Raw genomic sequence first — 12,954 nt, forward strand, 5'->3', positions numbered from 1 at the left:
CTTTGCTGCCCCTGAGTTTATTCTGGTTCAGGAGAAGTAACTCCCAAGTGCTTTGGTGCTTCTGCTTTTGGTTCAGGATGTATCAGATATGGCATTCTCAGAACAGATGCATAAATAAAATGATGAGGATTTTCAAGTCAGGCTTCATTTTGACCTTAGTATTTCCCCAAAATTTCAGTATTTTCTCAGTATTTCTGTGGGCATCGGGTGTGACAGACAAGTGACAGTAAAGGTGGCCGTAATAATCCAAAACCTTCTCCTCTGGGATGCTGGTTTTGCATTCTCTTGGATGGTGCTTGTTCAAACATCACCATCCAGGCACCAGGTTTGCCCTGCAGCTGATTTTGGGGCCAGTTCCTTGAAATGTTCTTGTCTGCCTGCCCCAAACTGGAGCTCAGAGTGGAACTCAGTCTGCCTCCAGCATCTGTGGCTGTTTTAATTAAACCACTTCTCCCCCACAGCCTCATTTGACACATTTTTCCACTATTTGAGGGATATTTTCATGCAAGTGGAAAGAATTCCCGGGCCATGGTGTTTGCAGAGTTTTCTCGGAACACAGTCACGCTCCAGAGTCTGCCTGTGTGTTCCAGTTGGGAATGGTGATGTGAGCAGGAAAAGTCCATCCAGGGAAGCTGTGCCCAGCTCTGCACTGACACACATCTGGCCACAGCTGCCTCCAGTCCATAGTGACACCCAACCAAGTGAGATTTAAGGTGCAGGATCCCCTTATTTCGCTGGAAAAATCCAGAAGGAAAAGGAGGGCAAGGAAGGGACAAAGCCAAGCCTGGCAGCCAGCACTGAACTCCACACTCGTGTCGGGGTGAGGAGCTGCTGCTGCTCACATGTAAGTGTGCTGTGGTCTGTCATCTCCTAATTGTCTCTGGGATATGTTGCTCCCTTTCTTGTGGTGAGCAGCGATCCTGTGTCGCCACATTTCACAGGGAAAAGCAAGGAGCAGTTCTTCCCAAGGATATTTCTGCGTTTCACATTCTCCATACCTCAGAGAATGGAAAACAATTCTTATCTCATTTGCTGTGCCAAAGTAGAATGCAATGTGGAGATTGTTTACCCACAGTGATGGTGTTTTGTTTCCTTGGCCCACCAGGGCCAGGTGTGTGTGTGTGTCGGGACTGTCACAAAAAGTACAGCTATGTACAGAGTCGAGTTCTTAACAGATTCAGTTCAGATGCAATGTAATACAGTGCAATATAATATAGAATAATATAGTATGATTAAGGAATTAATTAGCCTTATGATGTCCATAGAGTCCTCATCATTCCTCTCCTTTGGGGGCAAAAATATCAGTGATAGTCCTGCAGCTGCCTGCGCCGCGCGGAGCGAAACGTGGGACAGGCTGACACCAGGAGTGCTCTGCAGCCCCAGAAGGTGGAACAGCTCTCAGGGAAGCCATTAAATGGATCTCTAGAGGGAGGAATCTCTTCTTAAACAGGAGTTTCCATGATTTTGTTTCGCTCTCCAGGCTTCCCTGCTGGTGTGGCTGAGCATTCCCACAGGATCCAGCCCTGCTCCTGCTGCCCGTGCCCAGCACTGCAAATCTGCTTTGCATTAAACTTGTGAGCAAATATTACCCATAAAGTGCAGTGCTGGAATTTGTCTGCCAAAAGTAAGAGGTCTCTTCATGAAATCTGATCATGAGTGAGTGGGGCAGTTCCTGGAGCCCTGGGGAGCCTGCAGGATCTGCAGTGAGTTTGTGGTGCTGGTACCCCTGGGATCCAGAGCACCCAGGAAAGCAAAGCAGACCAGGCAGGGCAAGTAGAAACTTCTCACTGCATAATTAATAATGTTTCTAAAATGAATCTAAACTGGGGCTTTCTTATTTCAGGACTGGTGGCTTTTTCTCTTTACACATTTGTGCCTGTCCATGTGTGTATGTGACACCTTCACAGAACTCTGTACTAACCCAGGTGTGAGGAGGGGTGGAACATCTTTTCCTTAGAAAAGCTCAGAACAGAGCTCAGAGGTGGCTCCTCTGCTGGTGTTTGTGGCTGTTCTGCTGTACCCACAGACAGCAGGTTGCCTTGTGGTCAGTTCTGAGGGATTTGGGGTTAACTGCTCTAAGCTGTTTTTTTCCTCAAGTTGGGATGTCCCTTCATTTTCTGTAGAGATTCTATGCTGTTAAAACACAAAATATTGCCTCTAGATATAGAGAATAGGCCAGGAATGAAGGGAGCTGGAGACAGTGAGCATCCGTCCGTCCGTCCATCCATCCATCCATCCATCCATCCCTCCATCCATCCATCCATCCATCCCTCCCTCCCTCCATCCATCCCTCCCTCCATCCATCCATCCATCCATCCATCCATCCATCCATCCATCCATCCCTCCATCCATCCATCCATCCATCCATCCCTCCCTCCATCCATCCATCCATCCATCCCTCCCTCCCTCCCTCCATCCATCCATCCATCCATCCATCCATCCATCCATCCCTCCATCCATCCATCCATCCATCCATCCCTCCATCCATCCCTCCATCCATCCATCCATCCATCCATCCATCCATCCATCCATCCATCCATCCATCCATCCATCCATCCATCCATCCTTTTCCTTCTGCTGAGGGAAGCTCGCAGCTCCATGCTGGGACAAGCACAATTTTGGGTGGTAGGAAGCTCCTGACAGCCCCAGCCAGAGTGTTCTGGGTACAGAAAGAGGCCTTGCAGTCAAGTTTCTCATTAAGGGCTGTCAAATCATGGATCTCATTCTTTAAATGCCTTCTGGTCCCCACAAAACCCACAAAGGCTCCGATGATGGATCGGCAGCGCTGAGCTGGAGCTCCACAATTCCCCCACAATGTGCTGGCGTGGCCAAGGGTTAGCTGGTACCTGGGGCTGTCAGGAGAGCCCAAAAATGGCTTAAAACCCCCTTCCTGTGCCCAGCTCTCAGCTGGTGCTCTGCAGCTCCGTTATGCTGGATCCTTTTGTTGTGTCTTTGTTCCAAACGCCGCTGAGAGAGGGAGAAAAGGAGCAGCAGCTTCCACTGCGAGTGAAACAGAACAAAGAGAGGCCTTGGGCGTCCTGAAATCACCTCTGTCTTTATCAGAACCACATGGGCAGGAGGCAGGAAGCTGACATCTCCAGGTCCTTCTCCACTGTTTGAGCAGAGGGATGCAGGCCAGGCTGAGGCAGAGGGGTTTAATGGGAGCCAATTGCTTTTGTTGGCCTGAGGAGCAGAGAGATGGTCTGGATTAACACACAGCATGTTTCTGGAAGTTGTCTGAGGTTAGGAGAAATCACTTTGGGATTACATGATGGAGCCCTGTTTATATGAGGAGAACTTCAAATGAAGAAATCTCAGCGAGAGGGGTGATGTAGTGAACAGAAGGACCACGCCAGGAGGTTTGTGTGGGCCTGAACTTTGTGTGTGCAGGGACCACGTGTGCTTGCTGGGGCTTTCCACTTTGCAGACAACTCGCACATTTTAGGGAATTTGACCTTTTCTTTGCCCAGTCACACATTTTTCAGCCTTTTCTTAGAATTGCTGGGTTTTTGTGACACTGCAGAAGGAACATCCTGCTCAGTTCTAGTTACAGCTGCTCACAGTCACTCTTAGGGCATCAGCTCGCTGCTCAGGGAGGCAAATCACTTGTCTCTGAGGGAAAGGTGAGAGAGAGGAAAGAGGAGAAGTGAGAACAGAGAGGAAAAGTCAGAAGGGCAGCTGGAGGGTGCAGAGATCAGATATTAAATCAACTCCTCTGTTAGGCTGCTGCTGCTGCACAAATCCACTTCCCAGGGGTAATCAGTAGCAAAAATCTCCTTTGCATCCCTCTTTATCCATTTCCCAGGCCTGAGAGGGTCAGAATCTGGGAGCAGCATCTTCCAGCAGCACTGCACTCCCCCAGACAGCGGGACTGGAAGGAACCTCCCTCTCTCAGACACTGAAATATCATCTGTGGAAAATCTGTCTGCGCTGTAATTACAAAAATCTGTGTGATGTACAGGATGACACTGGGCTTGGCAGCCTCGTCACAGAAATGTTAAGCTCGGGCAGAGCATCTGGGAATGGAAATATTTTTAGAGTGGTTCTGTAAACAGAATAAAAACCCTGAGCAGTAATTAAAACAAGGCCAGCAGCGAGGTCTGCTGGCCGTGACTGCGAGGAGCCAGCTGAGGAGACCCAGCCCCACACGGGCTCTCTCTCCTGAAATCTTGTGTGGAAGAGCCCAGACTTTCGATTTTTTTCCTGTTGTCTTGTAGGAATTTGGTTATATTTCAAATTAATCCGAATAACTGCATCCTGGGAGGTTATTTTAGACACAAGATGCATTGGCTTGTTCCATGTTGGCCCAGTGCTTTTCCCAGATGAAGGAATGTTTTGGCAGGCATCAGCATTGTTTGACTTGTTTTCTTTTTTTTTTTTATTTAAAAAAAAAGGCTCTCTCCAACAAGCACATTATTTATGGCTATTTTTGAATATATGTTATTAAACACTTTAATATATTGGAATATTTTTAAATGACCACCCATCTCTGCTAGAGCTTGAGTAGTGTAACTCTGACCTAGAGCTTTTCAGGAACGTTAAGTATTTCTGTTGTTTTCTTCCAAATGGATTAAAGGAAACAGTGCCAGCACAACTAACATAAACCCCGAGTTCTTATGTTTTATATGGCAAAATCTTGACCCTGTCAAGCTGCTTTTATTCCCCCAAATGTTGTTTAGCTGATTAGGGGCATAAAATGAGAAGTTGAGTTATTTTAACATTTGGATTGAGAGTGATCCTCAGCTCTGAGTCAAAGCATTTTTTTTTTTTTTTGCAGGGGAAGGGTGTGCAGGAAAAAAAAGAAAAAAAAAAAATATATTTGCCTTTATTTTTGTCCTGAGTCAAATATTTGTTTTCACTCATGTGCAAGAGCAAGGACCCAACTTGCCTTGGGATTCAGAGGTGTGTTACAAGCAGAGACTTCTGCTGGCAGCTGCCTTCCAGGCTCTGCTGCTTCCCCAGCTCTGGAGGCTGTGGAGGGCACTGTGATCACCTGCAGCATCAGTCTGGGCAGGGATGGTTTTCATTAGAGATATTTTTAGCTTTCCTATAAGATTCCTCTGAGCCAGCACATTAGTTGATTCTGGACTTTGAAAAACAGGTCAGAAACGTGTGAGAGCAGAGCTGATTGTTCTGCTCAGCTCATGGAGCCAGGGCTGGGTTTCCATCCTGGGTTTCCAGCCTGAGCCATGTTCCACCAGCCCAGAGGGCTGGGACACTTTGGTGGCTCCTGAGAGACAGGACAGGCTTTAAAGGCCAATTTCCCAATCCTCATAAGAGACATTACAAGAACGTAAACATCAGAAGGCTCAGAAAAACTTGAAAAAACAGGGTGACACCCTGGTCCTGTGTGAGAGGTGCCCTTCCCTCATGCAGGTGCCAAACCTTGTGTCCCCAGGTGCCACCCAATCTCCTCCTGTGCCAAACCTTGTGTCCCCAGCTGCCACCCAATCTCCTTCTGTGCCAAACCTTGTGTCCCCAGGTGCCACCCAATCTCCTTCTGTGCCAAACCTTGTGTCTCCAGGTGCCACCCAAACTCCTTTTGTGCCAAACCTCGTGTCCCCAGGTGCCACCCAAGCTCCTTTTCTGCCAAAACCTTGTGTCCCTGTGTCCCCAGGTGCCACCCAAACTCCTTTTGTGCTAAACCTTGTGTCCCCAGGTGCCACCCAAACTCCTCCTGTGCCACACCTTGTGTCCCTGTGTCCCCGGGTGCCACCCAAGCTCCCTTTCTGCCACACCTTGTGTCCCTGCAGCTCTGAACTCGTGTGCCCTGAACAACGGAGGCTGTGAGCACGACTGTGTGCAGGTGACCCTGGCCCAGCACCGCTGCCAGTGCAGGCAGCACCACCAGCTGCACGAGGATGGCAAACGCTGCATCCGTGAGTGCTGGGGAGCCCTGGATGCCAGCTGGGAGCTGTGGGATGGTTGGTGGTGTTCACAGGGGCCCCAGGACGAGGGAAGAGATGAGAATCTTGACTCCATGTTTCTGAAGGCTGATTTGTTATTTTGTCGTATATGTTATATTAAAAGAAAATGATATATTAAACTATACTAAAAGAATAGAAGAAAGGATTTCATCAGAAGGCTTGAAAGGAATAGAAAGGAATGATAATAAAATCTTGTGACTGCTCACAGCCTTGACACAGGTGGCTGTCATTGTCATCAAGTAAAAACAGCTCGCATGGACCAATCACAGATGCACCTGTTGCACCCCACAGCAGCAGATAATTATTGTTTTTCTTTTCCTCTGAGGCTTCTCAGCTTCTCAAGAGAAAAAATCCTGTCAAAAAGATTTTTCATAAGATATGTCTGTGACAGGATGGGGATGCTCAGATGTCCAGCAGATCAGGCTGGGGGATTTCCAGTAAAAGCTCTGTGTGTTTGGTTGTCATGGACATATCCTGTGGTTTATTCCAAGGGATGGGAAGAGCTGGAGGAGTTGTAGCCAACAAAAATGAAATTGCATGAAGGCACAGGCTGCTGTGGGAGTGGAAGGACAGCTGAGTGTGGCAGTGGGGTGGGATGTTCTCCCTCTCTGGCTGATCTGCTCCTGGCTCAGGAGGGAGAGAAGCTGAAGGGGACAGAACACAAGGTTGTTCTCGTTCATGGCAGCTGGCATTCAAAAGGCAGGAAGGAGGGAAGTCCTGAGCTGTGAAGTTGCTACAGGAAAAGGAACAAGTGGGATGTTCCAACACAGCAGCCAGAGGGGTTTGGAACATCTGTCCTGGTCCTGGGGCAGGTCAGAGATTGGCAAACCTCTGGGTAGCAGCACTTGGAGCAAACTGCCAGCACTGGCTGTGTAATCTCTGCAGAGGGACGTGCCCATGCCAAGCTTCTGCTGGAAGGGTTTTGCCCAGCTGAATGCCAGCCTTCTGCAGGATCTCCTGCTGGAAGGGTTTCACCCAGCTTAGTGCCAGCCTTCTGCAGGATCTCCTGCTGGAAGGGTTTCACCCAGCTTAATGCCAGCCTTCTGCAGGATCTCCTGCTGGAAGGGCTTTGCCCAGCTTGGTGCCAGCCTTCTGCAGGATCTCACAGTGTGCACATCCCCCCAAACAGGTGGAGCAGGGATTTTCTGCCTGGGATTTTCAGACTGCAGGCTTTCCTGCTGCTCTGTGCAGGATCTGTGTGGGCTGACCCGGGCTCTGTGCTCTGCCTGCAGTGAGGAACCCGTGCTCTGACAGGAACGGGGGCTGCATGCAGCGCTGCCACAGCCACCGCGGCCGCGCGCGCTGCGAGTGCCACCCCGGCTACCTGCTGGCCCCTGATGGCAAGGCCTGTGAAGGTGAGTGCCCTGCAGGGCTCCCCTGCAGGAAAAGCTCTGTGTCTGATGGCTGAGGGAGTGCTCGGTGGGAACAGAGTGGAGGGAAGGACATGCCTTCCCTTGGGTGGCTCAGGTGGTGTCTGTGCCCTGCTGGGGCTGTGTCCCCTGCTCCAGGGGAGATTTAGGCTGGGCATTAGGGGGAGGTTCTTCCCTGAAAGGGGAATCAGGCACTGCAATAGGCTGTCCAAGGAGGTGGTGGAGTCACCATCTTTTATTCTTTATTTAAGAATAAACTGGATGTGGCAGTGGGTGCTGTGGTCTGGTGACAAGGGTTGTTACAGGTCAGAGGTTGGACTCAATGATCTCAAAGGTCTTTTCCAGCCTAATTGAATTTGTGATTCTGTGTGTCCCACTGTCATGTGATCCCATCTCCTGGAAGCTTTACAGCAATTTCAAACTCTTAACTCCGTGTCTTTGTTGGTCTGGACCCCAACAAAGAGTTCAGGGTGCAGAACTCAAATACCATAACAACAGTCCTTTGGAAGGCTGCTTAAAGTTCAGCCTACTTATCTTAGGTGTTCTCCCTCTCCCAGATGTGAACGAGTGCCTGACAGGGCTGGCCATGTGTGCACACCAGTGCCTCAACACCCGGGGCTCCTTCAGGTGCACCTGCAACCCGGGCTACGAGCTGGGGGCGGACGGCAAGCGCTGCTACCGTGAGTACTGCGGGCTCAGCTTCCAGCCTGTGCTCCTGGCTGCCAGGGTCAGGATTAAATGTGTCAGATGGAATTTCTTGTTGGGACTCAGATGTTTGTTAGTTCTTACCTCTGTTACGGTCTCACAAACCCTGAGTTCTGCAGCACTTCACTCCAACAAACTAAAAATGGAGCTGTAGCTCTCTCCACAAGGCCTTTTAAGGATGAACTGTCCAATTAAGAAATGACACCTAAATTATCTTTACTTTTAACCCAATAACCAACCACCTGGGGCCTGAAATGTAGACTTTTTTATCCAATTCCACAAAACCACCCAAACCTGTGGAGAAGAAGGTGAAGAAGAAAGAGAAGAAGGAGAAGAAGAAGGTGAAAAGGTGAAGAAGGAGGAGCAGAAGAAGGAGAAAAAGGAGGAGAAGAAAAAGGAGAGAAGAAGAAGGTGAAGGAGAAGGTGAAGAAGAAGGTGAAGAAGAAGGACCAGCCTCCACCCTAAAACCTCCATCTTGCTCTATATATATTCCTATATTCTAAAACTTTAAACAGTTTTCCACCCTGTGATATCACACACTTCTATTCAAACTCCACACCCACAATCCCAGTTCTGTCATTCCATTCTGGAAGCTTCTCCACAGCCTCAGGTCAATGCAGTGTTCTCTTGGGGGTCAGTGCCTGCCAGCACAGAAAGTCTGCAATTCTTAGCAGCCAGGGCTCCAACACCTAGCCCTGCCCAGCAGGACAGGGTACACCTGGGCTGCTGCAGGCACGTGTTTGTCACTGCCCTCTGGGAATTGCCAGGGCCAAGCTGTGGCAATCTCTGCTGAAGGATTTCACAAGCAGTTTTGAGGCTGTTTACTCCCCCACCAAGATAAAAATCTTGGTCTGATCTTTAAAGTCACCACAAAGCCACTTTAGCTGGTTAAGGCAATTGATTAGGAGCCATTTGGCTTCAAATTAGCCAACTTCTGCTCTTGGGGAGTCTGCTGGACAAGCTCAGTCAGCTGCAGATGTGTCACTGGAGGAATCGAGCCAGTGAAGGGATCACATCTGCTCCCATTAAGGAAAGAAATAAACTCTGTGATGCAAGAGTGAGCTGGACTGTCCTCACATCTTCGTGCAGCTGCTGTACCCCAGCAGGGCCAGGCGGAGCCAGAGCCACCAGCCCCTGACAGATGACAGCCACCGTGGCAGTCCCAGCTGGCAGCTGGTGGTACTGGGAGCTGTGAGGGTCTCCTTGTGCAGCTGCTGGAGCTTGGCAAGGCTTGGCATGCCATAAACAGGTCCTGAAAGGCATCAAACAGAGCGATATGGGACACCAGGATGATGGCATGAGGTTGAACAGCCTAAGTATGTACACAGCTGTCTTAGGGACACAGCCAGTCTCACACCGTGACACTGACATTGCCCTGGGGTCAGCAAAGCAGCCTTTCCACATGAAAGGTTCCTCCCTGCCCTTCCTAGCACGTTTCTTTTAAGCAAAACCCCGTTTTTTGCTGCTTTAATAAGGAAAGGGAAGAGAGAGATGACAATCACGTTGTGAAATCTGGAAAAAGTCTTCCACTGTGGCCCAGCTTTTGTTTTTGACAAGCACAGATCCACTGGGAAGCATCAAGCTCCCTTTCTTTCATCCTCCTTGGGTCTGAATGCATGAAAAACTCAGCGCTCTTGAAGGCAGAAATTGTTTTCCTGAGGTTCAGGACTGAGTCAAAGCTCCATGAAACAAGTTCCTTTTAGTTTAAGAAAGCTTAATTAACTAGACAAGTTTACAGAAACCTTGCCAAGCTGGGATGATCTATGGCTGCAATTGATGTTTGCGCCGACCGCTTTTGACATGTCAGGAGCTAACGATTCTGGCTGCAGGCATCTGGATGTTTCCCTACTTAGCTGTGTTCTGCTGCTCCCATTTCTGCCTGGCACCAGAACAGCTCTGCTCTGAGGCTGAGCCAACTTTTGGTTGGCAGCACATGCTGCTGCTTGGCAGGAGTGGGAGCAGTTTCATCCGCAGCCTGTTCATCCCAGAGACTGTCCAGAGCCTGCTCCGCTGAGAGGCTGCGTGAGATCCAGAGGTTTCTTTTTATACCTCCCAGCCCAGCAGTGGCCTCTGTGCTGAGCTATTTCCATCCTTTCCCACTGCAGATCCCCCTCCTCAGCAGGGATGCAGTGCCAGGAGCTGGTGGGGGCAGGCAGGGGCCAGCTGTGTGTGCAGCTGTGTCCCACAGGATCCTAACCAGGCTGCCTTTTCCAGGGATAGAGATGGAGATTGTGAACAGCTGTGAGACCAACAATGGGGGCTGTTCCCACATGTGCCACCACACCAGCTCTGGCCCAGTCTGCACCTGTAACTTTGGCTTTAGGCTGGAAGAGGACCAGAAGTCGTGCACTGGTAAGGAGCAGGAAAAGGCCACACCTTGATTTCCATCCCAGGTAATGGTGAGGATCCCTCTTGGGATCTTAGGTCAGGATCCCTCTTGGCCACTTCAGACAGGCTAAAGAGGATAGAAACCGATGGAAAGTGAGAGCAGATGAAATATTGCTCTGCTCAAAGATATCCCCAGACTTCCCTCAGGATATACTTGGACAGCACTTGTGACTTGGACAGTAATTATGACTTCCAAACTAATTAGTTTTTCCTGCATTAAACTGCCCCAAGCAGGAGTCAATCAGCTGGAATCACCCTGCTTGTAAGGACACAAAACCTGTAACCACCATTCCCAGCTGGGAATCACAATGAGCTTCCCTCAAGGACTCAGGATTCCTCCCTGGATGGGGAGGATGATCTATTAACACAAAACTCCCTGATTTCAGGAGGAACTGAAATTCTGAATTCTGGCTCAGCTTTTGGCAGCAGAGCAGTAAAAGCTCCCCAGAACTAGTCAGGGAGCAGTGTAACAGCTCCTGCCACCACTCTGCAGTGCATTAACACCCTTTGTTTCTCATTTAGATATCAATGAGTGTGACACGGGCTCTCACTGCTGTCAGCAAGACTGTTACAACTACCCTGGGGGCTACGAGTGCTCCTGCCACGCCGGGTACAGGCTCAGCACGGATGGCTGTGGCTGTGATGGTGAGTGCCAGCACCTCCCTGGGCTCCAGGCAGGGCCAGGGACACACAGGGTCCCTCTACTTCTAATTAGCCTGTTGTCACTCTCCTCAGCTTGTTTAGTGTTGGGCAGCTCGGTTCTAACCCCTGTGCTAAGCCCAGCCCGAGTGGAGAGGATTTTTGGGCACATCAAGGTCAGACTGGGCTAACTCAGAGTGAGCTGGCTCGGGCTTGACCCCATTATTTCACAGAAACCATTTGATGTTCAACCCCAGAGGGAAACACTGCCCATTACTTTCACCCAAGGGATAAAGAGAAATAACAGTGTCTGTACAAAACACAGCCAAGACGGTGACTAATGATGCTTTTAATTAGGAGAACAAGAAATTGTCCTACCTGGTTGCCAACAGCCAGGCATTTCTTCCAGTTTCTCCCAGCTCCTACCAGTTTTCCTGCCAGCTTTCTGATGAGTCACCTTCCCAACAGAAAGAATGTGGGGAAAAATCCCCCTAATAGTTGTTCTCACTTCCAAGGCTCTCAACATTTCCCAGGGGAAGGAGCCAAACACACCCACCTGTTTCTACACAGTTAATAATGGATGGGAACTGAAGCCCAGCACGTTTTTTATTGAAACCCAGGTATCCCTAATCCCTGAAGTGGTTTAACTCTATTTTTAGAGCTGATGGCTTCACATATTTAGCAGAGAGGATGCCACCAGCCTATTTCTGCTGCACAGCCCTGTCACTGCTCCTGTCCCACTGGGGTGTCCCCTGTTTTGTAGATGTGGATGAGTGCTCTGCAAACAACGGTGGGTGTGAACACACGTGCCAGAACCTGCCAGGCTCCTTCCAGTGTGGCTGTGACATTGGGCACAAGCTGGATGAAGACAGAAGGAGATGCATCTGTAAGTGCCTCGTCCCAGCTGCCTCAGGCTGGGCAGTGGGTCCCTCCTCTCCTCCTGTCCGAGCCAGGAGCACACAGATTGGAGCTCCTTAGCCCTGCACCTCACCTCTCTCAGCTCCCTCACAGCACCTGAGCTGTGGCAGTGCCTCAGCCCAGCCCTGGAGAGCTTTCCCAGACAGGACCAGCCCTGTTTCAGCCTGGATCACAGCACTGGCCAGAGAAGTGCAGGGAGTTGTGGCACAGCTCCACCTCCTACAGCTACACAGCCTGCAGTGTTAAACACTGCCTCCATGCTCAACACAGAGCCAGAGCCCCTTCCACAGTCACCAGCCCCTACAGCTTTTCCTTGTAACAAATAATAAATTATTTATTGGTAGCAGTGCAGAGATCTTGAGGTCACATACCTGACCTGGGCCAAAAAATCCTTGAACAAACAACCTGGGAAAGCTTTAGAGGTGTCAAAACAGGGCAGGATCAGCTCTGCAAAGCTGAGAACTACAGAGTTCTGGTTTCCCTTTGCTGCTGCAGAGGTCCTGTCCCACTGTCCCTGCTCCCAGAGAACTTGCAGAGGTCCTGTCCCATTTTTCACCTCCCCGAGACCTTGCAGAGGTCCTGTCCCACTATTCATCTCATAGAGACCTTGCAGAGGTCCTGTCCCATTTTTCACCTCCCCAAGACCTTGCAGAGGTCCTCTCCCCCTGTCCCTGCTCCCAGAGACCTTGCAGAGGTCCTGTCCCACTGTTCACCTATCCCTCTCTCCCTGCTCCTAGAGACCTTGCAGAGGTCCTGTCCCACAGTTCACCTCCCACAGACCTTGCAGAGGTCCTGTCCCACTGTTCACCTGTCCCCGCTCCCAGAGACCCTGCAGAGATCCTGTTCCCCTGTCCCTGCTCCCAGAGACCTTGCAGAGGTCCTGCCCCACTGTCCCTGCTCCCAGAGACCCTGCAGAGGTCCTGTCCCCCTGTCCCTGCTCCCAGAGACCTTGCAGAGATCCTGTTCCCCTGTCCCTGCTCCCAGAGACCTTGCAGAGGTCCTGCCCC

The 12,954-nt window shown here is 50.2% G+C and overlaps 1 protein-coding gene across 1 annotated transcript in view; it reads left to right on the forward strand.

Annotated features, from left to right (window-relative positions):
- The window catches only part of LOC132337793 (multiple epidermal growth factor-like domains protein 6), a 47,878-nt gene that overhangs the window by 8,980 nt on the left and 25,944 nt on the right, over positions 1–12,954 (forward strand). The window contains exons 3-8 of the mRNA XM_059866684.1: positions 5,754–5,879; positions 7,160–7,282; positions 7,855–7,977; positions 10,217–10,354; positions 10,913–11,035; positions 11,793–11,915. Of these exons, the coding sequence (XP_059722667.1) occupies positions 5,754–5,879; positions 7,160–7,282; positions 7,855–7,977; positions 10,217–10,354; positions 10,913–11,035; positions 11,793–11,915 (756 nt within the window). The remainder of the gene's footprint in view (positions 1–5,753; positions 5,880–7,159; positions 7,283–7,854; positions 7,978–10,216; positions 10,355–10,912; positions 11,036–11,792; positions 11,916–12,954) is intronic.

Source organism: Haemorhous mexicanus, chromosome 23 (genome assembly GCF_027477595.1).
Source record: "Haemorhous mexicanus isolate bHaeMex1 chromosome 23, bHaeMex1.pri, whole genome shotgun sequence".
Classification (NCBI taxonomy): Eukaryota; Metazoa; Chordata; class Aves; order Passeriformes; family Fringillidae; genus Haemorhous; species Haemorhous mexicanus.